The sequence below is a fragment of the Sinohyriopsis cumingii genome, unplaced genomic scaffold (assembly GCF_028554795.1).
Source record: "Sinohyriopsis cumingii isolate HCF-2022 unplaced genomic scaffold, ASM2855479v2 utg000349l, whole genome shotgun sequence".
Lineage (NCBI taxonomy): Eukaryota > Metazoa > Mollusca > Bivalvia > Unionida > Unionidae > Sinohyriopsis > Sinohyriopsis cumingii.
The window spans coordinates 155,214-183,037 of record NW_028315889.1 but is presented as its reverse complement, the minus strand read 5'-3'; the positions used below and the strand labels follow the sequence as shown (position 1 = coordinate 183,037).

Below are 27,824 nucleotides of genomic sequence, written 5' to 3'. Positions count from 1 at the left end.
GCACAGCATATAATTGTATAGTATAGTATATGAAACATTGTGTTACATTCTTACGATACATGAGATAACATCGTGATAAATAAATGCACGATTAATTTCGGAAATAAATGAAAATCTATTTATGAATTTAAAACGAATACATTCAACACATATTTACAAAATTAAATCAGCGAACATATAGTATGCGATTGAGACGACACCTTTGTGCCGTTTCGAGACTCGCTCTTTCTATGCAGTCATATATCTCGCTATTTCCGGAGCTCTCATATTCTTCCAGACTAAAGTACCCTGGACAATGTCTTTAACGAGAGAATTTGTTTGTCGTTCCGACTCCCCTTTTGGCAGAAACTTTTGGCAAGAGAAATTACCTAAAACATTTAATTTCATATAGGAAAGACAACCTCTCGTTTAGCTTAGCTAATCAGCATTAACTTTCTCTAACCGCCAAACATTTAGCATTCCAATCGAAGTCAGAATAATTTTCTCTAAAATATGTTTCTACAGGAATTCAACCTCTCAACACTATTATGTGTCAACTAGTTTATTTCAGTATGTTGCTGATAATGGGAAATATTTGTATTGACCTAGAAATTGATGAGCCATACTGACATCTGTTATTTTATGAGGACTCTTTTTGGGTTTGTGGGAAATTCCAGTAAGTGTGAAATCACTGAAAGTGTAGACAGGGGAAGAGAAGCGTTGTGCGACCAGGCTTCTGTATAGTTAAGAGAAATCATAAATGCTAAGGAGATATATGGCTACTCCCCCCCCCCACCCATTGTCATCTGGTGCTTTGATTATTGTTATGTAGGAGATGATCAACCACGTTGTTAATGCCGGACAGAGTACAGAATAAAATACAATATGATATTGCTGGATGGAATCAGAGAGATCTGAGAAGGGATATATAATATAATAGATCAACACAAGCCCCTAAGTAAAACATACAAATTTAATCAATTACATAAACAAAATGAAACTGAACATGACCTTTGAATGGTACACTTCCTCATGAAATAAAATTACGAAAATTACTCAAATTGCCGGAATCTCAACATAATTTGGTTGTTTCCAGTTCTTTCCTAAATCACTGTTGGTGATATTTCAGCACTGCCGTATCTCTCTCTCTCTCTCTCTCTCTCTCTCTCTCCTTGTAGCCTGATCGGGTTACCAGCCATAACACGGTTATTGTCTGCACTTATTCCACTGTGAAGCAAAGATATGAAGCTATTTTACCTTTCAAAGAAATATAATACGCGACCTAAATAGCTGTCAGGTTTTCCCCTTCTGTGAAAGTACAATATTCAGACTGTTTGTATGTCAGATACCGTCTTAAATATCAATATACCAAGGATAATATGGTAAGTTCGTAATCTAATACAGATCCACAACCCTATTATCATAAACTTAAGGTCTTTCTAGCTCCAGCCGCATTCCTTATTGGAGCCATGAAAGAACTAGACCTCTTAGATACATTATTTCATCGTCCCGGCTGTAAATTACTAGCTGAACGATGTCGGTCGGCAAACGCCGATTTCTTGATTAAGAGAATTCACAGTCTAATTACACAAATGAATTAAAGGACTTCACGTCCTGTCGTAACTGCATTACATTCTAACTAGCCATTCATCGACATAGACATAGCAAAATGAATTATTGTCATACATGATACATGTAATTTAAGATAGATAAATTAATTCGCACAATTCGTATCCGAAGAATATATGAAATTCCTACAATACATGATTTCTATTACATACAAACAACTAAATCGGAACACATTCATATCAATGAAATATTTATGACATTCTTACAATACGTAAGATAACATCGTGATAAATAAATGCAGGATTAATTTCGGAACTAAATGAAAATCTATTTATGAATTTAAAACGAATACGTTCAACAAATATTTACAAAATTAAATCAGTGAACATATTTTATGCGATTGAGACGACACCTTTGTGCCGTTTCGAGACTCGCTCTTTCTATGCAGTCATATATATCGCTGTTTCCGGAGCTCTCATATAGTTCCAGACTAAAGTACCATGGACAATGTATTTAACGAGAGAATTTGTTTGTCGCTCCGACTTCCCTTTTGGCAGAAATATTTGGCAAGAGAAATTACTTAAAACAGTTAAATTCATCTGGGAAAGACAACGTCTCGTTTAGCTTAGCTAAGCAACATTAACTTTCTCTAACCGCCAAACATGTAAGATTCCAATTGAAGTCAGAATAAGTCTCTTTAAATTATGTTTCTACAGGATTTCAAACTTTTAACACTATTATGTGTCAACTAGTTTATTTCAGTTTGTTGCTGATACTGGAAAATATTTACATTCACCTAGAAATTGATGAGCCATAACGACATCTGTTATCTTATGAGGACTCCAGTTGGGGTTGTGAGCGATTCCAGTAAGTGTGATATCACTGAAAGTGTGGCCAGGGGAGGAGAAGCGTTCTGCGACCAAGCTTCTGTATAGTTTCTTTGTGATCAAACGCAACCGACAAACACCAGTATCTCCTCCCAAACAGATATCATCCAAAACACTTCAGTAGGACCATGCCATATAGCCAGGCACTGAGGATACGCAGAATTTGCTCTGACGATGAAACAGTCCTAAAAAGGTCTGAAGAGCTATCTAAACATTTAATTTACCGAGACTACGTCAAAGTCCTGATTACGGAGGCAACCCAGAGGGCTTAACAAACAAACCTCGATGACCGACTAAAATATGTAAAGAAGGAAAAGGCTGATAGGATACCATTTATCTTGACCTATATTCCAGAGAATCCCAAAGTAGGTACAATCATCCGGAAATGCTGGTCCATCGTGGAATCGTCGGACGCACTAAAGTTTATCTTCCTTAATAAACCTGAAGTCGGCTACCGGAGACCAAAAAAACCTAAAGGACATCCTATTCAGGGCGAAGCTAACGCCAATCATTAATCAAGACAACCCTAGTCAATCTGGCTCCTGTGGCGATAAAAGGTGCAAAACCTGTGATCATATGATAGAGACCAGGATATTGTTTAACACAGTGACTAGAGAAAAATTAAACACACATGGTCCAAAGAAAACGTGCAAAACAGAGAATGTCATTTATCTCATTACGCAAAATGATCAGTCTTTACAGATCTGATTGGATGGCAAAGAAGCTGCACATAAGACCGAATAAGGCAGAATACTTCTCCTCCCCTGGCCATACTTTCAGTGATCTAACACTTCTTTCAATTGCTCACAACCCCAACTGGAGTCACCAAATCATTAAAGAAAAGAAATCTTGCTGGATACGCCGCCTTAGAATATAAAAACCAAGAAGACTCGAAAATTACTACCATGCACAAATAAAATTCTATTGATAGCTTATGACTACTATAACAATGAAACATATAATGACTTGGAAATATGTGAATTTGTTGCTGCTGGAGACATTCTGTTTTGTTTGGGTTTTCTCTTTTCTTTTCCTTTTTTTTTTTTCTCTTCTTATCTAATATATACGAAATATAGAGAGACAAGGGGTCAACAAACATATATTCTACACAGAAGGAAACGGGCAATATAACTGTTTAAAGTAGTACAATTATGTTCAATCGTTCTTTAGTAATTGCAATATTTCACAAGTGTTCATTTGCCAGTATAGAGAACATGTCAGAAAAACAGAAGTTTAACAATTATGATTAATTATTTGAGGGAACGAAATCATAATGTGAGTTAACAAAATAATTATTTTGAGGGAACGAAATATTAATTTGAGGGAACGAACTAATATTTTTTACCACCTATTCTCTTTGGGGCCCCGTAAACTTCATAACACATAAAAATTAACAAAGTAATGGGGCCACGTGTTTGAACTAATGTGTTGTTCTTAATATACAGACCTGACCTCAGGGTTGGTCAGCGTAGGGATAATATCATAAATTGGATAGTAAATCGCCAGATAACTGCTTATTTAGCAACTATGGCGCAGAGTGCTATCTGACATAGAGGATTTGTAGGCTATATGAAGGTTCAGAAGTATTTTCTTTGTAAAAAGTGATTCATTATTTCTCGTATTGACTAAGTACTTTGTATATGCGAATGTAAGAAAAAAGGTTTTACTTTCTCCCCATGTCTCACTGTGGATGAGTTTCTTGAAATAATATGAAGCAAGTTATGGATGCATTCTGTTCCTTTGTAAATAACTGATATATTTCATTGTGTGGTACAATAAACGTGACATAAAAAGTTCTTTTATGTTTCACAATTTGAAGTATAATCAGTATTTACGCAGGAAAGGGAGCTTTTAATTTTATGAGATACCAAATTTACTTCTGATTTCTAAATCAAAGCTTTGAAGAATTAATTCGATCTATTGCTTACCACTCCCACTACCCTTTGTGTATGCTTTCTTCAATTTAAGTCACAGTTGTGCCGTGACGCGAAAATATTCAGCGTCTGAGCATTCGCAACTTTGAGGTCAATCCTACGAATCATACCGCTAATAGAAGTCCTTAACTGCCACCAACTGCAGTTCGGACTGCTTTGGTTTTTTACGACACAAAGAAAGATAGAAACGTTGCACATAGATGAAATTACTTTTCATTCGCAGTTCCTCAGTCAGTTCTATAGTATATCCAATTGGAACAATAGTCGAGGTGGTCCGATAACTGAACGTAAAGTAGCATTTTCGGCAAGAAATGTATGACTGTTTTTGTTGTTGTTGTTCTTGTTGCATAAATGGTGGAGGAAGAACCCACGAAAACCCTTCAAAGAACCACCGACCCACGAGAAGCTAGTGGCAAGCTTTCTCACAGACCTGCATTGTCCGAAAAATAGACTCAAACCCGCGCAGGCAGAGGTGAGATGGCAGTGATCCATAACCGTGAGCGCTTTAGACCACTCTACAACTCGGGGCCCCTAAGATTGTTTTTCTGTAAATTACTGAACCGACATATATCTCTATATATTTTTGTCTCAAAAAGTATCCAAGGTGGAGAGAATCGTATGTTTGTGGTAACCAAATACGTTCCGAAAAAATAAATTATAGACATTTTTACAACATTTACCTTATCTCTCCAGCGGAATGATACATCACAATTAAATCTGACATTGTTAAGATTGTTAAAAAGACAATGTTGTTAAAAAGAAATGTGATGAGCAGAATATTTTCAGCCAACATTAATTTCAATGCCAGTTCTTGTTGCAAGTATTAACTTATATGCCATTTCTTGCTTCAAGTATAACTTTTATAAGTACACACACTCAAACTTTGTATAGGATGATGGAAAATCCTGTATTTCTTCCACGAGAAAATATAATGATATAAGCATTCATAAATTATAATATCAATTAAATAATTAAGACAAATATTTTACCAATAATATTCTTGTTTTCACACTTACGTATATAATAAAATTTAATATGAAAAGTAGCAATATAAAAGACAGACATTGCTTCTCTGAATCAGCAGCCAAACGAATTTCACTGGAACTGTTGATGCCAATTAATTGTTCATGCGGATTACTGTTTACATTTTCTTCTCTGTTTTATTGTTATTTTCACAAATTTAAAAACTATCGGGTATTTTTGAGAATTATGTGGCAGGAAAAAGTCATCACATTTCCTTGCCATTGGCTTCAAGAAGTTCGCTGAAACTTCTGTCTAAATAAATATTTTGTACAGGTGAGCAGTATGTTTTGAGTTTCTCCTGTGCTCAGTTTTGTGGATGAAATGGTATGAAACGATTTTTTAAAATAGTAAAAGTGTATAAATATGGTTGGCATATTTTCTAATATATTTAAATTTTGTGGGTTATATGCGTGGTTCAGATGGAGGCATAATAAAAGTTTGACTTTGTTTTGTCTTCTTCATTTTTGTCAGAACAAATTTGGGTAAATGTCGACAAATAATGTGTGATGCAAATTAAAAATGTACGAGGAGGTTTTTTTTCATCGAGTCTACTTCAATGATGAATGAAAAATATTGATAAAACATTATAGGCTAAATAAAGGATAGGTGCACTGAAACCTACATCCGTATTGTTTATGTTAATTGTCTTCGAAGATTGACAAAGAGAATTTATTTGTGGAAAAAAATTAGAAGAAAGAAATTTGCAAAAGCTCTTATCAGAAGTTGATCGAAAGCAGCTTGCTAAAATTTCTTAGGCTTAGTGGTGGTTTGGTTACACAAAGAAACGGGTTCGACCTTATCCTCCGAAAAATTGCTCAGCAAATGTCTCAAGAAAACAATGCTGAGAAGTGAACATTTTGAGAAGCAAAGAGCTACCATCACCTTTTACCCACAAATAAAAGGCATCGTCCATTCTTTAAGTACTATCTCCAGACAAACTTTGGTCAAGGTATATCGTGTACTCACATCTTTAAAATTGTAACAGAAATCGCACTTGCCTTTGCCTTTAACATTACGATCGCAAGGTTTTAAGGATTTTTTCCTCACCTCATGTGTAAGCGATCCAAAAGTTTACTCCAGATGACGCAGATATAGTTTAATTGTGCGAAAAATTTCTTTCAGTCACGCTGACTTTGAACTTTCACCTTCTGACCTCGTTCACCAAGATTCACAGGCTTTTCGTCACCCCATGTACAAGCCATATACAAAGAGTCTTGAGGAATATCGAGTAAAATGAAAGTTAGTGCACTTAAAATATTTTTCTCTATTCAGTAACATTGACATTAACCTTTGACTTTATATATGCATATATCCTTACGCTCGCATAAGAACTTGATTCAGTTGCATATCTTTCAGTAGTAATGCCTTTTCACTGTAAATGAAGAAGAGATACATTGATATAAAAAGAAAAGTCATTTAATCAAGAATGTTTCTTTAAGAAACATATTATTACCCACTATTAATTTTCATAAGAAGCACTGTAATTTAAATATGTAAATTGAATCTTGTAGGGTCCGTAAGTACTTCCTTGTAGGTGGGCGGGGATTCGTTTGTTGCAGTTTGGGTCTCACTGTACGACGGGGGAGATTCAGTACAATTGCAACTGCTGGAGATTGTAGGGATCCGTTGTACAAATGAATGGACGTAAAGGTCATTATATGAAGGAGATTCGAAGGATGATACACTGTCAATATAATCTGCATTAGGCTGTTGTCGGAGGGTTGTAACATTCTGTTCAGGATTCACTCTTGTTCGCAAATACCTACACCCTACATCACCTGGCTCTCTTCGTTGTGATTTTCGTACACTGGACCTAATAATAAATAGTACGAGTATAGACGAACATAACTAGTATTTTTAGTGCCCCCGATACTATATATCTGCTTATTCTGCATTTGTCTAAATCTTTGCGCAAGTCAGGTTAACTATCTCTCTATGTCTCTCTTGCTCTCTCTGTGTTTCTGTCTGTCTGTCTCTCTCACACATGCTGAAGTTATATCATGTTAAAATAATAATGATACTTATAGTACAACTAATGATAAAAATAAAGTTAAGATAAACTGTTTAGAAGGTGAAGTGATAAATATTGATGATGATCTTAATAAAAGTCGTAAACGTTCCTGATAATAATGTATGGAGGGTTATGATGATGAAGGTATAATTTCAAGAGTGCAATCTTACCGTTTTGCAATCCATGCTACGAAGAAAATGATAATTAGTATTCCAGTCAGAGCTCCAACAGTGATCCCCACAATATTTCCTAAATTCCCGTTACCACTCCTTTCAGCCGTACTTCTTGATACATTGACATAGGACATCGATGTACCTGGTAACGAAATATATGTTTTTGCTCTTGAAAAAGGCTCATTCCGAGTCGAAAGTACTCAGACTACTTACATACTAGTTTTGCATTGTTCATTGTCAGTTTATTGCATATATATATATATATATATATATATATATATATATATATATATATATATATATATATATATATATACATATATTATTCGTTTCAATTTGTATTAAATCCCCAGACACAATTTTTGGGAGCTCTAATTATTCAGACGAAATAAAGCCTGCAAAGTCACAACAAATTCCTTCAACTGTTTAAGATCGACAAAGAACCGCTAGGAAAATATTGTTGATCAAAATGTACAATGTTTATATGGTACAGCTTCGTTGCTATGTAACGTTGCTACGTGTTTTTTTAAATGTATTTCAATATAGTTAATTACGTCGCAGAACTAGATTTTACCGTGATGGTGATTAGGATGTAGAGAGGAGAGTTATATAAACCTCTTTTACCAGGACCTAAATAACTGTTATGAAGGATACAATGAAACAATACATACTGCACAGAGATCTTCGATACAAAATTTGAAACCATCAAGCTGATACAGAAACCAATGAACGAACTAGAATTTGCCGCCATGATGATTAGGAGGTAGAAAGAGCTGATTTAGAAAAAGATTTCAAGTTCTTTAAACAGGCTCTTACTAGTTGTTATAAAGTGTAAAATTAAACAATACATACGTGTACAGAGATCTTCGATGGAAAATTTGACACCATCAAGCTGATACTGATACCAAGGAATCCATTGCCCGGATGTGGAACATTTCAGCCAGGAAATCGTGTCATGTTGTTTGTAACCTTCGTGGCAGGAATAAAAACACGGTGGGCCCTGTGTGGCACACCACCTACTTACTTCTCCGTGGGGGATTTGTATATCGCATACTGGAACAATGGTATGAAAAATCATTGCATAGCAACGTTAGTACTGAATGAGAATGGCATATTTCCTATCCCCAAATTGTAGACATATTAACACACGTCTCTGCACACACAGGCTCTTAATCCATTTCACATACATGTTGTGGTAATGTATTTTGTCAGTGAAAGATAACGTCATGATCTCACATAGGTCTATTATTTACATCGTATCTATTTAGTGTATTTAGGGTTAATATAGGATACATCGACACCAGATTTTATCAGGATTTCATCCCAAAATGTTTAACCTGAATATATCAAATGTTGAAAATAGTGTTGTGTAGAAGTGTCAGTACAAACATTCACGAATATAGTGGTATTGGTATTATCGAGTTGCTAATTTTTTTTATATCAATTACAGCATCTAGAAATATGAGTTTCTGATTTGGCTTGGTGAAAAGTATAGTATTACGTCCAAAGTTAAGTTTTTCATAATGTTTCTCCGACTAGTAGGTGTTCTCACTATCGCATTATGCAGATCGTCCACAGCTAACGAAGAAGGTTTAACAAAACATCGTTGTAAATGGAGGATGCACTCCATACTAGGAGCTGAAACATTTATGACCTTTTTCTTCACTAAGGAAAGACAATAGAAAACCCATATACGCTGAGAGTAAAAAACTCAGTGAACTATAGTGCTAATTGCAATTGCGATCAAGGGCAAAACGTACTAAACTAAAGGTCATCCCATTGTACCTTTTCAATGGAAAGTTAATATTTTATATGTGTCTGCGATTTGAATTTGTTACGTAGATATACTAAATTTTCAATCACATCGCTACGATGTCTGCTGTGTAGCAGTTTATAGTAATGTGTAGTACTGGGGCATCATGCTGCAGACATGTAGCTTGATGTTCCACCCAGCCACATTATCATAATACCAGGCTGACCAGTCATATCACTAATCTCTTAATGCTGATCGTCTAGCAAGGCGGCTGTTAGTACCATTAATATAAGCCTTTGATAGGACTAGGCCGGGGTTTGTACCCGCGACCTCCCGCATCCAAGGCAGACGCTCTAGCCACTTGCCGTCAATATTGAATCTAACATATAGTGATCATACTGTTTTGTGTGACAAATTGTTTTGGCAGGTACACAATTATACAAATGACGTATGTATCTTTTTTTCCGTATTTATCATTGATGTTACTGTTACATACATTTTAGCATATGTAATGATTCCTTCTTTCAAGCAGAACATAAAAACTTCTTTGCAGTTAAATGATGGCATGAAAATAGCGATTTACAAAATGTATCAACTATGAAAAGGGTCTTTTCTTTTGAATATGTGTATGACATATCGAAAATCAAGTAAATAATGTTGCAACGAGAAATCGAATGTGAATGATATATTGAAACTCGTTAAAGCAAAAAGGTGATATTAGATCAAATGCAACCTTGGCGAAATTATAGCTAAACCTCTACGCAGCAAAGTAGACGTACATAGAGATACGCAATTCGCCTCCTCCTTAAACTTCATGGGGTGATTGCATTTTACCACTTCACCTGAGATATGTCGGTATAATGTTTTTAAATTTGATTTACTGCTTACTTACATAATCTTGGAAATAAAGAAGCTGTATGAGTTGTGGAAGCAGGAGAAGTCCGGAAAGCTGTGAATGAAGTATTGGACATACCTTCAAAAAAAAAATGCAGGAATCACTATAAATGCATATAGAAATAAATTATGGAATCAATATATGTGCTTCATAAGACAGAATGTTTTTGATGTAAACTAAATTGAAAACTTTATCATCAAGTACCACCTGAGAAAATCTTGGAATATCTCTAACGAACTTCTCTTGGTATAACAACATCTGGCTCTGTAAGATTTTTACATTTGTATGCCTTTAGTTCTAAATATCTTGCACTGACTTTTAAAATCTGTACCTGTTACATTTTCTCTTGTCTACCTTCATGTGTAGTTTCGTTTAGAATGGTCTGTCTTCATGAAACCTGTTTTGCAATGTCTCATATTAATATACTTATACTTTCATTTTTAATGGGCACCGTACAGTTAACATAGTAATGTCATGCCGCTAAACTATAACACATACACACACACACACAGATTACAGGTGAAGTAAATGACTTTCCCAAATAAAATTAGAAGTTAAAGAACTCCGTTCAACATTCGAATAAGATTTACTTATCACACGCCGTTGAAAATATCATAAAATGAAGGATTGTGCCAATTTGTAGAAAGGCAACACATCTTTAAAAAACTTTTGAAATATAAGTTTGGTTGATGCTGTAGAGACTAATACATTGGAAACCTGGACGCTAATAGGAAACATAACCTTAAACAGGCAACAAGTCATACTTACACATAAATTGAAAGAGAAAAGAGTTTATTTTGAATATAGTTTCATGAGATCACACAGACTTACAAAATGAATTAAAATTATACGATATACAAAGTGCTTACTTGAAACAACTGTTAGAATAAATGTGTATGTCAAATACGTGCAATATAAAATTAAGTATATACACATGTCATATGAATTAAGAATGCAATAAGGATGCAATAAAATCAATTATATATCTTAGAATTTATCTATTTTCCCCATATCTTCTATGACCTTGCTGACTATTATATAATTGTTTTTTATCTTTATATCTAAACCTATGACAAAAGCACTTCCTCATTGTCAATACGAACAGTTTAAGGCTACTCTAATTTTGACCTTCACCTCATTTAACTTTATGTACGCTTTGTTGTCGTTGTATTGAAAAACGAGGTCATCTACTTCAGAGTATATATTTTAACTTCCGAAATGAGTAAAGGGCATATCAAGCTTTAAAACGTATTTAGTCAAACATTTCTCTATTAGGCATTCACTCAGAATCCAGCAGGCTATATCAAACATCTTAACGGCGCCTGAGTAAAGAAAGGATACATGTCTTGTGTTACAGGAAAAATTAATGAAATTAGTAACAGGTACCTAGGGAATAGTAATTGTTGTTCATATTACCTGATTGTATGCAAAGTTTATTTGTATCTACATTCCACTGTCTGTTCTCTTGACAGGTCAGCCACGTGATAGAAGGATTTTTTAAATAACCTGAGTAGCAGTAATAAATACAACGTTCTTGCGGTATTCTGTTACAAAGCCAAATAATGTAACCGCCATGAAATTTATCCGGACAAAGTTGATCTCCTCCTAAAAAGATGAAAATGTATTGATGAGTTGCATCTCACAACCACGCTCCGAAACTAAAATATAGTACATGTGATTATAGAATCATGTGCACAATTGTTCATAAAAATATTCTGGAAATATGAACATTATTAGTTGGTTGAATAAAGCAGTCAATTTTGGACATAGACGATTTCGTTTTATTTTATTTCAGTGGAGCTAACAAGCAGAATATATCATTGGTTGTTATAGCAGAGCGGGCTTGCAAAACCTTAATGCGCTTTTATTTTACTTTCAAACATATTATTCAAAGAAATACAACTAGAAAATATGAAACGAAAATGGTCAGTTAGCTCGCAAGGAGATTCTGTTAACGCTCTCGATTAGAATGAAAATCTTCAATACCCTTCATTGTATCGAGAAAATGGATCACGTCTATCTATTTTGAGAAAGGAAACCTTTTTTATTAAAAAAGGTAAGATAATAACAAATTTCTTTTATTGCAATTGTCTCAGCTCATTTAACGATAACAAATAAAATGTTTCCTTGGATACTATGTACTTGTATATAAAAGGACGACTTGCAATTTATTCTCATATCTTAAAATTGAGCGCACTATTCTAAATTACACATTTCTCGAAATATAATAATTCCAAGATTAGTTTTGAGAGTTTTAATTAGCGTGAATGACAACAGATTGAAAGAATTGAATATCTTAAGTAAACAGTTCTAGCTTTGATACAAATCTGACACGTCATTTATGACTTTGGGACATGGGTCTTCTGCTGCAGGAAAATCTCTATATTGAAATATCACCTTCCATTGTATATCTGTATCAATCTTATAAACTAATGTCAAACTCCTCAGTACTACTTCGTATCCTAGCTGACTGAATGTTAATCGGATATGTAGCTGAACTTGGTATGACTATCGTATTTCGTGAAATCTTCAAATGACTCGTAATAGTATATAAATAAAAATGAGTGAATTCAACAATATTACACATCCTTTTTACAATATGTTTAAACATAGTTTATTTATGAAGCCAGTGGCTTTTCAGAACTCACATATGTTCCCACACCTACTACGTTGCTATTTAACTGCATCATACCCATGTTATTATTAACACTTTATTATACTTTAATTCCATGTAACGATATTTCTTCTTAAGGTAACCGTAGCATAAGTTTATCACATGTTCAACGCATACAATTTTCAGACAAAAATGTGATCCCGTACCACATATGTAAGAGTAAAGTGTTTACAAACCCATTTTCTACTAGGCATAATACAATTACGACTCTTCGCTCTAAAGCTTTGTAACATAAATAAGCAATGCCAACACGTTTTTAGTAAAATTTTCAAATAATTAATTTCTTTTCGAATACAAAGTGAAATATTAAGAAATTACAGTATTTTGAATTAATTCCAATAAAAACCATAAATGTCCAAAAGTATAATGCTCTGAATTAATCCCAATAGTCAAGAACGTGATGATGTTCCCATAATCTCGAATTTCTTGATATACCAATAGTCTTCAATGTGTTAATATACCACTAGTCTTCAGTGCATTAATTTACGACAATGATATTTTCCATTATGTCTTTGAAGTAGCTTTCAATAATCCCAAAATAGAGTTTAGTCCAAAAAGTAAATTGACCAATTGGTAATTCCAGTGACAAATATTAAGTAGATGATTAATCTCAAATTTTATCTATATAAACACACAAAACGATTACAGAGACTGATCTTAAGATAGGAATCAAGACTTTGTTAACAATATCTTCGTTAAACACATCCCCACTTGACCTAAGTCGCAACAGAATGTTCTGAAAAACTAATGCAAGATTCCAATATATTGCTACGAAGTTCTATTACCACATTCATAAAATTTTAGGCCCTGAAACCAATTGTTGCTGTATGTATCAATGTGTGGGACATGTATAACTAACTTGATTAAATAATAAACTGGGCTCAATATACTCTTTGAACATATTTATCTGACAACGTCTTTTCTGTTTCTGTCTCCGATGAGTGTTAATGATAAATTCATTTGTATAGGGACAATATAGTTAAGCAGGAAGAGAATTCTGATTTAATATAGCAAGAAATATCACCAGGCTGAAGAAGTATTTTCTTTGCAGGTCTGTCATACTTTAATTTCATTTTTTAATGAGTGGAGTGAAGATTAGTTGTTGCTACAGAACAAGTCTTTGACAACTTATATTATGGTCAACAAATATTGGTTGGTGACATGGTCTGTGACAAGGGACCGAGACAGTCTGCTATTATTCTGCTACATGGTTCGTCAGATGCATTATTATGATGCATATGAGCGTTATGTATCTTCTGGTTAGGTTTTCCTACGATTTGATAAGTATGACAAGCTCATGAGCACTTAGAAACACCACCTTTAAATTTTTGTTGATAAAAATGATTACAAATCTTGTGGTCAGTCCTTATAACTCCTAAGTGACCAGCCAAGGGAATTACATTGACTAGGTATAAAATTTCGTGTTGATATTACGTACGAACAATGACTTGATAGCTCACTACACAGTTCAGCACTCGTCAGCAGCGGGTACCTCTGGTGGTTTTCATATTCTCATAAAGACCCATTTTTTGCACAAAATAACAAACTAGGACTTGTGTGGCGCTTGTTTCACTAATAGTGCTCTGAATCAATCAGGATATCTCAGGATATTGTTCCGGTTCGACAATGAGTGAGTGTCCTTTGTCACCCTTATTTAAATAAAAAGGATGATTACTAAAAAGTGGATCACTATAATCAATACTTCTTGAATGATCAATATCAGGATCAAAAGTGATTTCGTCACAAAAATGACGAATAAATGTGTCAGCTAAAGGAATACATTCCTAATCAGCATCATTCTCAAGAGCCCTCTTTGTAACTGCGCCAGTAACCGCACAGGCAAGACATAACTCAGGGACTCCAGTTCAACAGGATCAACGATCTGATCCGAGGAAGGGATTTCAGTTATATCCAGCAAGGCCATTGCCTAGTAATAAATAAATACCTTAACAGGTAAAGAAGTCACCAATTCGACAGTCACAGTCCTGGGGCTAAGTCTGATGTCAAGATGACACAAGAGAGAGGAATATTGATAAAGCCGTACTCTACTCAACGAATGAATTTGCTTTTAATAGAAACTAATTCTCGAACAAGAGCAAAGTACCTGATAATAAATGACTCTTAGAAGCTCCAGTGTCCCTTAATATTTTAACAGTGACATACCTGGCTGAATTACCAATCTTTCGACAAGAATATTCATAATTCCCTGAAATAGAATACGACTGGGATCTGTTCAACGGAAATAATATATTGCTTTCAATACAAAACAACCACCTTAAACTGTTTGAAATGAGGGCAATTGGGATAGCGCTGACTATATTCTTTTGATGATTTGAAAGCGGAAGTAATCACAAATGACGTGCCCTTCAGTTTTGCAAGAAGTCCACCTAGAAAGAGACACAAGGAGGTCAGATCGCTCTTATCAGATATTTAATTTGTTAACAGTGGTGTCATATCGAGATTTGGAGGTACGCATTTGAAACTGTGTTGACTATGTTACCCAAAAAACTGCTGAGTAGAAGACTTGTTGACAAATGAAACTTTGCGTTAAGGAATGATAATCATCTGTGTGAGAAGCGTTTCAAACGTGCCCACCGTTTGCTCATCACGATATATATTGACTTGACTATGGAGTTCTTTAATTATTCAACTCATATGAGCTCTCTGAGGTTACCATAATCTTGATCAATCTTCTTTGCTGAACACCAACTCTCAAACAGTTTTCGACATGGGTGTGCCTAGTCTGTTTCGTACAACATTTCTCGATATGCGTCAGGTTATAACTCATGAAGACATGTTCCATAATCACATCATAATAAGCACTTTGTGGTATCGACAGTGAATTATAGATTTTACAAGCTTTTCCAGTATTTTGAATTTCTTGCTTTAGTAAAATACTTTTACTTCCGAAATGTGTTAATGTCTAATGAGTTCAAGCGAGTAGTCCCTTTTCATAGAATCTAGAATCTCAACAATCTTGGGTAGGGTTTGAATTATTATTCAATACAGCGGATGCTGATGTGAATGCTTGTTAACTTCTCTAAAGAGTTCTTATATGTGTGAAACTGAATTTATTTTCCAGGGACAATACACACTCGGAAACAAAATCAATTTGAATGTTAAGGACAATCGTAATATGTTTGATATGTTTCAGATAAATTCATATCCTGGACTAGTCTCAAATTTCTGTTACATCTCGTTAGTCTTAAATTGACTAACTGAAGGAAACATAACAAAATATGTTGTCCAATCAACAAATAATTTATTTCCACAAAATACAAAGTGAATCTTCCAGAGGAACTTATTATTATTGTCAATTAACTGTCGAATAATCCTAAATTTCCTATCACAATCACAAAAAACAACCTAAATATTCGTAAATAAGATTGGTTCTTCAACAAGATGTCTAGAAAATATCTTTAAAAGAACATGACAAAAGTAAAGTAGGCCAAAACTTTATCTTCAATAGCGGATAAAGGTCAAGATGATATGCATATCTATTTGTGTAACACTTAGTACACAATTTGTTTACGTTTTGTATGTTCTATACATGGTTGTAAATTGTACGGAATATTTTTAGTTAGATTTTCCCAAGGTGATCCGAGTCTGTTAATAGCGTAAAATTACATTGGAACTATAAATAGATGATGACTTATATTCACAGTCACTGATAATAATCGCAATAATAAGACTTAATGACGCATTTGATTAATTTCTCACTGGATGACGGGGTTTGGACTGTTCTAAAAGAATTCAGGAACTTCCTATTGGTCGGGCTAGGTAACATGAATAAGCAATTTCGAGGGAAAGTGACTAGTAAGATTCGTCACGTGAGGTATATTGTGAAATATAGTCGTAATAAACGAACGGTGTATATATGTAGAGAACCGTGCAATCAAATTCATTCCGATTGTGGAGTCATCCTCATTTATTTTGTCCCTGTTGTAAGTCTTCAGACTTGTTTTATGTTGTACTTGGATATTATTCGAGAGGGAGAAAACATTTGTCTGGACTTTTAAGTGGTAATATAAAGTGCCATTTTTTGTACAATACTATTATTCTGGAACTGTTGCGAGTTATTCGAAGGAGTTATAGACAACACTATCGTGACAAAGTCACGATCCGTGGCGGACACATTTCCGGTTCTGAAATATATGCGGAACGTTCCATTCATTCGGGCTTTCATGGAACTTTGTCAGGATTTTTTGATTCACTTCTTAATCCTGTAACCTCCTCTCACATTTTCATTTATAACTTTGATAATTAGTTTATTTGTTAAATTTTATAAACCTTGTAAGTGTTTTTCTTCTTCGGTTACTTAGTTTGTTATCATAGAGTTATAAAAAAGCACATAATATAAATCAAAATATGCACAAGAATAGGCATACGGTATATTGCTGTTAAAACTTACTAACGCATGCCGAGGACTTCCCAATAGGATCGATCCATTTACCAGACTCGTCGCACTTTACATTAAAGGCCCGGGCGAGTTTGGCGTATCCAGGATTACACTGGTATTCAGAGCACGTGGCTTTGTATTTCCTGCTGCATGTCTCTGCGACATAGCCACCCTCAAATAATTTGGGACAATTAATCTCTAAAAAATATATTATTTCTAAAATATTGCTTTCTTAACTGGCAGGTGTCACTCAAAGAAATCAAGATCTAAAAACTCAACATTATTACTTCTACTGATAAAAAAATTGATGATGGACATCTCCAATAAAAATTAATATGTGACAAAATGGGAAAGGTTTGAAAGTTAAAGGCTTTAGGCATATCTCTGCGATGGTAAACAAAAATAAGTGATTACTTTCAACATATTGTTAGCAATAATTAAGCGTATCTAAATTTCAAGTCACCGAAAATCAAATCACTAATATGAAATATTACTCTATCGGGTATGCAACACAATTGAGAGAGAGAGAGAGAGAGAAAGAAAGAGAGATCCCTTAATTATTCTTTCTGAGATTCAGTGTTCTCTGGGCTCTCATGTTTTATTGTGGAATGAAGAATGAAGAATGTACGTGTGATTGTGTTTAGGAGCAATATATCCAATTTGCAGCGAAATCCTCATTTAATGTGTACCTTACCTTGACACAAGCTTTCCGGATTACGGTTCCATTTCAAATTGCTTCCACAAGCAATCGTTGATGGCGATATAGAGGGCTTGTACCCCTTATCGCACGTGAAGCTGCATGTTTGGCCAGGTTCTCGGATGCATGTGAGGTTGAGATCACCTCTGGGAATGTAGTAAGGACACTGTTGTCCATCAGGCCCTGACAACAGAATGATATTTTGTGTCAGCTTTTGGTACATGGACCGCGTCGGGTTTTTAACTACCAAAGGTGGAGGTTATGTGTGCACATACTGTCTATGTAATATAGTTAACGATCCGTGAGTTACAAATTATATACAAGGCAATGCATAAAGAATCCGTAACGCTAGCATTTATTTTCTTTCATATTCATCGTACAAAAGATTTGGAGGCAAATAAGCTTATAATTATGTATTTAGTCACGATCTAATAATAAATTTCATGACTCTCGGTATAAATAGACCCTGTGTGTAATGCTATGTTTTACTGACGATGGTCATGAATACTGCAGCAGTTGTAACTAATACTTGCATGAACATCGTAATTTGCATAGATACTCATAATGCTCTGATACCAAATCGATTATTTCTTGTAGAGTTGTAGACTTTACAAAAAACACTGATAATAAATATTTCTTTCCAGTTTAGGTAGCATATCAGAAATAGAAAATAAAGCAAGAATAACAATAATAATAGCAACAACTATAAAGAATACGATAATAATCGTTAAGTGCAAATGTACTGTGGTGTCAACCGAGTATTACTCTTTTCAAACTCTTTTGTTTGATCACTGGATGTGAAAGGCTGAAATGGTGTTTCTCAAGACTGTGTTGATACAGTTTTGTTTATTATTATTAAAACGCACATGCTTTAGTGTCTTCTTTTCTTTCGTAAGTAAGTTACGAGTTATTATTGTTGCAGTCAATGTTTTTTTTTCTTCTCATTGCTCTTTAATATTTGAACCAGTGTGGATGTAATTCATGTTGCACAGTGTGGATTGAATTCATTTTGTACAGCGTGGATATATTCATTTTGTACAGTGTGAATGTAATTCATTTTGCACAGTGTGGATGTAATTCATGTTGCACAGCGTGGATGTAATTAATTTTGTACAGTGTGGATGTAATTCATGTTGCACAGTGTGGATTGAATTCATTTTGTACAGTGTGGATGTAATTCATGTTGCACAGCGTGAATGTAAATCATTTTGTACAGTGTGGATGTAATTCATGTTGCACAGTGTGGATGTAATTCATGTTGCACAGTGTGGATGTAATTCATGTTGCACAGCTTGGATGTAATTCATTTTGTACAGTTTGGATGTAATTCATGTTGCACAGTGTGGATGTAATTCATGTTGCACAGCTTGGATGTAATTCATTTTGTACAGTGTGGATGTAATTCATGTTGCACAGTGTGGATTGAATTCATTTTGTACAGTGTGGATGTAATTCATGTTGCACAGCGTGAATTTAATTCATTTTGTACAGTGTGGATGTAATTCATGTTGCACAGCTTGGATGTAATTCATTTTGTACAGTGTGGATGTAATTCATGTTGCACAGTGTGGATTGAATTCATTTTGTACAGCGTGGATGTAATTCATTTTGTACAGTGTGGATGTAATTCATTTTGTACAGTGTGGATGTAATTCATTTTGCACAATGTGGATGTAATTCATTTTGCACTCTAGTTATATAGGTCTGATAATTACATATGAAATTCACAAAATCTTTGAAGTCAAATTATTATTTTCTTAAGATTAATTATGATACGATAAATTACTTCTTAAATAATGCAGACAGCTCTGGTGGCCTAGCGGTTAGAATATCCGCCTCGGATGCTAGAGGTCGCATGTTTGAACCACAGCCGAGTCATACCAACGATTTATAATAATGGTACTGATAGCTGCCTCGCTAAGAGCTCTGCATTAAGAGGTTATTGTTAGGACTGGTCTGCCTGGTGTCAAGATAATGTGACTAGGTATGACATCATGCTGCATGTCTGCGGCATGATGCCTCAGTGAAAGACATCATTATAAATTATCACAATGCTGACATCGTAGCGATATGACTGAAAAGTTATTAAAGCTACGTTGCAAATCCAAATTACCCCCCCACAAACACACACACATACACACACTTAAAGATAAATCATAATCGATTTGTCTTAAAAATAATTTAAATTAAGTGTTTTGTAGAAATACACATATACACAGTAATATCAAAATAAAACAAAACTTAAGGGTGCTTATGCTTTCCATATGTAGTGTATTACCAATGAGAACGATGGAGTTTAAGTCCAGTTTAACTTTGCTCTTGTGTCAATTCCTTGAGCACACAGAGCAAGCAAAAAGTGAAGGAGTTGTTGACTGAGTAGTCGATCAGTTATAACCAAGAAAACACTTTATTCGCCTGTCTTTAACGACCACATGTTTTATCTTCTCTAGAGTGGTCTCGTAAGATGGATGTACTCTTGCTTTACTTTTCAGGGATTTTCAATGCGTGCGTGGTATCTTAAGAAGATTCCGGGGAATGCATAATTTTCAGGGTCCCTCCAATTGGTCATTTAAAAACGTTCCATTGAATATCTACTACGCATCTGACCTGTTATGCTTGATATTTTTCATCTTGAAAGTTAATAATGTAATGCGTGTCAATGTTTGCAAATATATATATATATATATATATATATATATATATATGAAAGCGCAGCTATTCACATACCGGTTCATGGTAATTAGTGTAAAATATAAACTAAGTAAATGACGAAGCAACGAGATGTAATTAAAATATTTTAATATATTTACAGCTCTAAGCCGTTAGATTGCTTTAATAACATTACTACTTATCATAAATCTCTCTCTCTCTCTCTCTCTCTCTCTCTCTCTCTCTTCGGTCGGTATAACTTAACCTGTACTTTCATCAATAGGTGCAGAGACATCGCGGTATGTCACAAGCGAAAATCATCTACGCCCGTTTTTTCATAAATTTTCGCCTGTATCTTGCTACGACGGCCCAGAGAGAGAGAGAGAGAGAGAGAGAGAGAGAGAGAGAGGGGGGGGGGTGAGGCCTTTGGAAATTTTCATATTAACTAATAATAACCGAATTTTTAAACTTTATAATAGGTTCAAAAAATATCAACGATAACAAAGCATTAAATACATCACAGTAGGTGTGCCACGTAACCGACTACTCTGCCGTACAATATCGACAAGCTGTTGCAATTTTGTATTATTGAGTATATAAACATTGTAGATAAATCCCGAGAAAAATGCCCACATACCATTACGACGAACTATATTCTTGTAAGTTAATTGGTGAAGCTTGGTTTCGAGGTTTACATTCTGCCCAAATTCATGTTCTCTTTCACTCAATATTTCTGCGTATTTTGTCCTTTATGTACGAGAGGGGAGTGGGATGAAATTGCGATGAAATTGTGTACCATAGTAAATTCATTTATCAACGGGATTATTATTACTTTTTATCTTTATCTTCATACGTGACCTGTAATAAATGAGTTAAAAATCATCACTGATATGAAGGCATAGAATCGAGAGCACGCAGTTGCAAGAATGTCTCTATATGCGTATTATTGCGCCATGGGCGGATCACAGTTTGATATACCAATAGTATTAGCTTTTCATTTACTGTATATTTGTTTTGGCACAAACCATTTCGAAAGAAACGAACGACGTCTGGACATTTGCAAACAATTACAGACCGCTCCGGTGGACTAGTGGTTAGAGTGTCCGCCTCGGATGCGAGAGGTAGAACCCAGGCCGAGTCATACCAAAGACTTACGAAAATGGTCCTAGCATCTGCCTCGCTTAGCATTCAGCATTACGAGGTTAGTATTAGGACTGTTCGTACATGAGTCAGGATAATGTGATTGGATGGGAAATGATACCACATGTCTGCGGCACGATGCCCCAATGATATACATCATCACTGCCCAGACATCGTGCGACATGACCGAAAAAATTGTTAAAGCTACGTTAAAAATCCAAAACACACAAACGTACACACACAATTACGTCGTTCACATAACGTCATTAAATGATATATCTTCTCAAAGAATCTTGTGTCTACAACGGGATCAGAAAGGTGCACGAGACTTAATGAAAACTAAATTAGGGAAATCCTAATAGGGAGACAGGATGTTATACACACAATTGTATATGCCTTATAAAGACCTTAACATTACGGCCATAGGGAAACATGTCATCCGAACCATTAAAGCAGGAACTTTCTCTCTCCATGCACAATGTTCGTGACATGAAAGAAAAATTACGTATAGAAAACCGTTATACACGCACAGCTATCGAAATGGTGTTATCAAATAGGTTGCTCCAAACATAAAAGTGTGTGTGTGTGGGGGGGGCATGCATTTAAGCATATCATGTTTCAATAATAATGTGTGAGTGAGAGTGTCTTTTAGTTCGATTTGTAACAATGTTTCGGTTATATCTACGATATCTGAATTGGTGCAGTTAAAGTGATGTATTGTACTGGGGCATCACACTGCAGACATGTAGCATCATGTCCCACCCAGTCATAATATCAACTGTTAGAAACTGCACTTCGTTTACTATCAAAATATGTTTTTACGATCGAAACCTTTCATCCACTACAGTGTATTTATAATAATTATATCTTTCCGTCCCTCACCTCCTTCCTATTACTTCACATGACTATATTGTATAATTATCGTTCGTTTTTTGAATAGAAAATAAGATATTGGATTCAATTCGTATCCTGTAAGATAGTCCCCAGTAGATTTACAGTGCGAACTAAAAAAAGCAAGGGTTTCCAATCTAATCATCATTATCATCAATAATAATAAAAATAATATTACGTAAGCATAAACTTCTCAGGTCTGAGCTCCACTCCGTGGAAGTTTGACAGGTCAACTTAGACACTGATGTGTTCCGTATGTAGCCTGCTTCGCATGAAAAACTGCATGTCGACCCAACAACCGCTTCACAATCTGTAGAGAAGGCCCCTTTTGATATTACGGTAGGGCACGGTTTTGCTGTGATATAGACAGATTGATAGAAACACATACCAAAAAAAATAAAAACATTTTTTTTTCACGTACACCTGTCATACATATACACATACATACGTTCAAAGTTAGGTGCCTATAAGGGAGATAAGTACGAAGGTACTACATGTACCGTAACATACATAGGTAACAGGGTCGGAAAGTAAAGATTACAAACCAGGAAGAATAAGATGAAAAGTAGGAAGGAATGAATAAGGAGCAATAGAGGAAGATACTTAATATTCGCACATCGGAAATTCAATAATGTCATGATTAAGTCATTGTCTCAAAATTTGTTATATACTGTATCAGGAATAATTTCAATTGTTCTTTATATTTGCAGTTGATAAGTATGAGTGTCGCGGTTCTTATATTCACCTTTTGACGTATTCAAAGAATTATGAACTTGATGTGTTTTTATGAGGTTTAATTTTTTTTAAAACAACCAACAAAAAATTAACAACGTAGCTGCGAGATGTTGCTATTTTACGTTGTTTGATGCTAGTTCACTGTATGACAAACGGGTTAATTAATTGCGTTACATTTTGATTCAAGTTACTTACGTACGAACATCATGAGAATTATAACGGAGAAAATGTGTTTCATAGATAATTTTTTTTGTACTTTCTTCAGACATGCTCATTCTAATTATCAGAAAGTGCAAATTTAACAAACATACGTGTACAGAGATCGTTGGTACTAACTAGCCACTTTGAGAACCTGGTAACCCATTGCCCGGATGCAGAACACTCAAGCCAGGACACTGTGTCATCATTCTTGTAACCTTCGTGGCAGGAATATGTACACGTTAGGTCCTGTGTGGCACTACACCCATACAAATCACCGTGGGGGATTTGCATGTCACATGCTGAAATATCGTTTGAAATAGTTCATTAAAGCTAAACTGTTGCTCTTACTGTTACCGATCATCAACTAATTTGTTTTAAGCTAATGTGTTTCAGAGGATGGTGTGCTTTCCTTCTACCAATAATAAATCTGGCTTCATCTGTCTGTGCACTTACTGATTCAACTCGATCCATCTCGTATGCAGTTTGTGGTGGGACCTTTCTTTGAATAAATATTTAAAAAAAACTTAAATATTGAGTCCTCGAAAATGTGACTATTCACATAAGCGCATTTGTTGTCATCGAAAAGAAATGCACGTTAGAAGTTATTGCATTTTTTGGGATTAAATTACAATATTAAAACTGAGCAATCGGTTGATCGTTTTATGCTGGATGACGTGCTTTCAGTCAAATACAAATAATGCAGATCATGTACTTATTTCTAGTTTCTTGCTGGCTTGTACTTCTACTTTTGATATTTGCAAAATGTGTAAACTGAGCAAACGTAGATAAAACCGTGTTTAATACATTGTCGTGTATGGCTTATTCCGCTGGATGTGAGAAGTTACAATAAAATTCAGGTTATTTGCCTCTGTTGCAATTCATATGTCTTTCGGGTTTTGAAAATTAGTTGGCAATTATCTTCAGTCTGGCTCTAAGTCTCTTTGGCAACCACATAAAAATTATTATTGATACAGTATCTTATTAAGGAATAATATGGAACCTTTTTTAAAAAAAAAATTACACTGGAAATGCTCTGTGTCATCTACAGATCAGAAACTAAATCTTTTGTCATGATAAAATAAGAGAGAGAGAGAGAGAGAGAGAGAGAGAGAGAGAGAGTAGGGTGTATGGGAGAGAATATTCAAATAATACAGGCCTAGAAGCTAGTCTACTTAGCTTCTCTACTCCCCTCGCTAGGCCACAAGCATAGTTTCCGTGAACATTGCTAGTAAATACAGAAACTCACGTGAATACACAATTTACATTTTAAAACAAAGTAATTGCATTATTGTCGTTGTCACTATAATGTCCAACCATTTGCCTATTGAGATAAATGTAAAATGTATCAATTTGTAACGATTTTAGGTAACAGTTGAAAACAGCCAGCAAAATACTACGGGGTTTATACGCGAGATAATATAAAATCAAAGCACAGAAAGATGAAATTGTGCTATTACGTTCGTCAAAAGTGTACGAACATCTGACGTTTAACACATGCTGTAACAAAATATTATAGCTTTGCTAGTGTTTTTAGTTCAGGCATTAATCCATGCCTAATTGAATTCAGTAGCAATTGGTCCCAAGCTAAGGGTAAAAGTTCAGATGCGTTATATTGAGAGTTCTGATCCGTTACGTTAATATATTAGTGCTGAAAATAGGGATGTTTGGAGATTTTACTGTGTTGCGGGGATGGGTTAAATGTAATTTTAAAGCATTATTACATAGATATCGGCTTTGCAGTGACAATCCTACAACCGGTTATCTTTTCTCACTCTCTGGCCAGTTTACAAATGTACACATCTTGCTGTTTATGAGGTTTTACTTTTGATTGTGTTTGACGTCAAAACTTGTAGGGTTCGTTCTATATCTTGGTCGTAACAGGATATTGTTTAATGCTACGCGTATACAAAAAAAGTGATAATGATATACACACTAAATACTGGACACGAGGAAATCGAAACCACTATTACCTAATGAGTAATTCTAGCGGTATCTTCAATGCAAGGTATACACATTGTGAAATTTAATCTATTACTAATATCTGACGAAGATATTTAGCTGTCCAAACCTAATAAAATATGGTGGATGCTAATATGGAGAAACAATAAACTTGTTTCAAAGCATTATAAGAATAACGATTATGAATGAAGTGAACCTTATCAGTCTTGTACCTCATGTCAACTCATTATAAGATTAAGGCTCGCGAATGAATGATCCTTATCAGTCATGTACCTCATGTCAACTCATTATAAGATTAAGGCTCGCGAATGAATGATTCTTGTCAGTCATGTACCTCATGTCAACTCATTATAAGATTAAGGCTCGCGAATGAATGATCCTTATCAGTCATATACTTCATCCCAAAGCATTATAAGAATGACTAATATGAAAGGAATGATCATTTCCATGCAGGTACCTCATGTCAAAGCATTAAAAGATGGACGAACATAAATTAAACGATCTTTATTAGCCATGTATCTCATGTCAAAGCATTATAAGCATGAATTAAATGATCTTCAGCAATCAAGTACCTCATGTCAAAGAAGCAAATTTGTATCTTTGTACTTATGCATGTAATGCTTCGTCTATGTACATTTCTCAAGCATAAGACCATGAGTCTAAAGCTACTCAAAGATACACTATCAAATGTCATTTTCTGTAGTAGTGTATTTTATAATAGCCAGTAATTTTGTTTTGTCATGATTAAAAATTCCTTCAATCTTTGCATAAAAGTTATTATTAACACACATCAGTCACCACCATACTGCGCAAACCGGACCGAGCGAAATCTCTTTGAATAAATTACATGTTGCGTTGGGATGCCCATGTGTTTCTGCCTATTTCATCTAACCGTCTTCACATTACATTCATTTAGTTGGATAACTGGTTGGATTCATTCTATGTACATTGATAGAATATTTTCAACGTTTCAGAAGCATTAGTGTAGCCGATATGTTTTAATGTATATTCTCCAATTAGGGCCTCCAAAACAGTCTTTTGGGAAGGTTCCATTGTGCGCATTTACTTTTCATGGTTCCCTTGACCCGTATGTTAAGAAGGTTACACTATGTTTACCTTTCATTTTCAAAACTCGTCTAAAATTGTCCGTCTTAATCTCTTGCAATAATATATTGTGAAATGTGATGTGACAGGAAAGTGCCATCTAATACATCAATACTGATATTTATACTTGGGATATAAAATACAAAACTTATTTAATCATTTTGTTTTTACCAAGCAAATAAATTATTTTAAAATCACATTTTGCTATCTGTACTAGATCTAGTGCAAATTCAAACACCATATATATATATATATATATATATATATATATATATATATATATATATATATATATATATATATATATATATATCCGTTCATATTAAACAATTGTCCTACTTATTTTAATACACTAGACCAATGTTCCTTTTGAAGACACATAAGAAAGTGCGTAAAGCACCAACTTACTGTACAATGTGCATGGTATATACATTATCTTTAATTGTTATCATTTAAATCACGAGAAACAGTCTTACATAGTTTTTTCGGAAGGATACATAATATTTTAGAATTTATACAAATGTGTCTTAAAAGTCAGATGCTTGATAATTTATAGTGATTTTAAATTGGGTTAAGAACAATGAAGAATGTTTTGAAATTCGGCTTTGGTTTCAAAACACTGCCCAGCGTCTTGTTGTGTACGAGGGATTTAACTGGCCTTAGTGGCGTTAACATTGTTTAATTTATAGAGCATTGATGTGAACAACGTAGACAAGGACCTGTAGTGGTCCAATGCTCAGTGGTATAATCCGTTGTAGTAAAATACGTGAGCAGATCAAGGTCTACGCTGGTCCCTTTCTATCATAGATGGAACGAGTACAACAGCCCCTGGTCTGTTCATGCATTATGTGATATACACCGATTAATACTGTATCATCGGCTTCCCTGATAATATAATACCCAAATAGAGTTCTCTTTCAGCCTTCTTCACTGCTCCCGAGAAACTACATCAAAAAACACGTTTCGAGAAATTTACGATAAATTGTAAATACTTACAACATGCAACGCTGCAGAACGATACAATCCACAGAAGCAGAAAATAGATCAAACCGTTCTTTTTCATGGTTTTTGGCAATAATACTTTACCTGTTTACAGTGATCAACGGAATATATACAATGCCCAACCCTTAAATCAACCAGTCTATTCCCTA

The 27,824-nt window shown here is 34.7% G+C and overlaps 1 protein-coding gene across 2 annotated transcripts; it reads right to left on the bottom strand.

Annotated features, from left to right (window-relative positions):
* Window positions 1-938: 938 nt before the first annotated feature.
* On the bottom strand, window positions 939-27,824 carry LOC149774294 (P-selectin-like). 2 transcript variants are annotated; one of them, XM_089945467.1, is made up of 10 exons: window positions 27,670-27,824; window positions 23,721-23,909; window positions 22,853-23,029; window positions 17,992-18,177; window positions 17,310-17,495; window positions 11,641-11,829; window positions 10,222-10,302; window positions 8,429-8,629; window positions 7,574-7,718; window positions 939-7,205 (listed from the first exon to the last, which is right to left on the bottom strand). In XM_089945467.1, exons 1-10 carry the CDS (start codon window positions 27,734-27,736, stop codon window positions 6,878-6,880), a joined length of 1,749 nt encoding a protein of 582 aa, XP_089801593.1. In that variant the 5' UTR covers window positions 27,737-27,824; the 3' UTR covers window positions 939-6,877. The 2 variants fall into 2 exon arrangements, with proteins under 2 accessions (XP_089801593.1, XP_089801594.1); XM_089945468.1 differs by having other exon boundaries at window positions 10,222-10,278.

Bases quoted from the DNA above. Each gene is read 5' to 3' on its own strand.
- LOC149774294 (XM_089945467.1), bottom strand. From the start codon at position 27,736: ATGAAAAAGAACGGTTTGATCTATTTTCTGCTTCTGTGGATTGTATCG. The intron at 8,630-10,221 runs GTAAGTAAGCAG...CCATTGTTCCAG, and splicing joins TTCTTTATTTCCAAGATTAT to TATGCGATATACAAATCCCC. The intron at 7,206-7,573 runs GTAAGATTGCAC...ATTTATTATTAG, and splicing joins GTAGCATGGATTGCAAAACG to GTCCAGTGTACGAAAATCAC.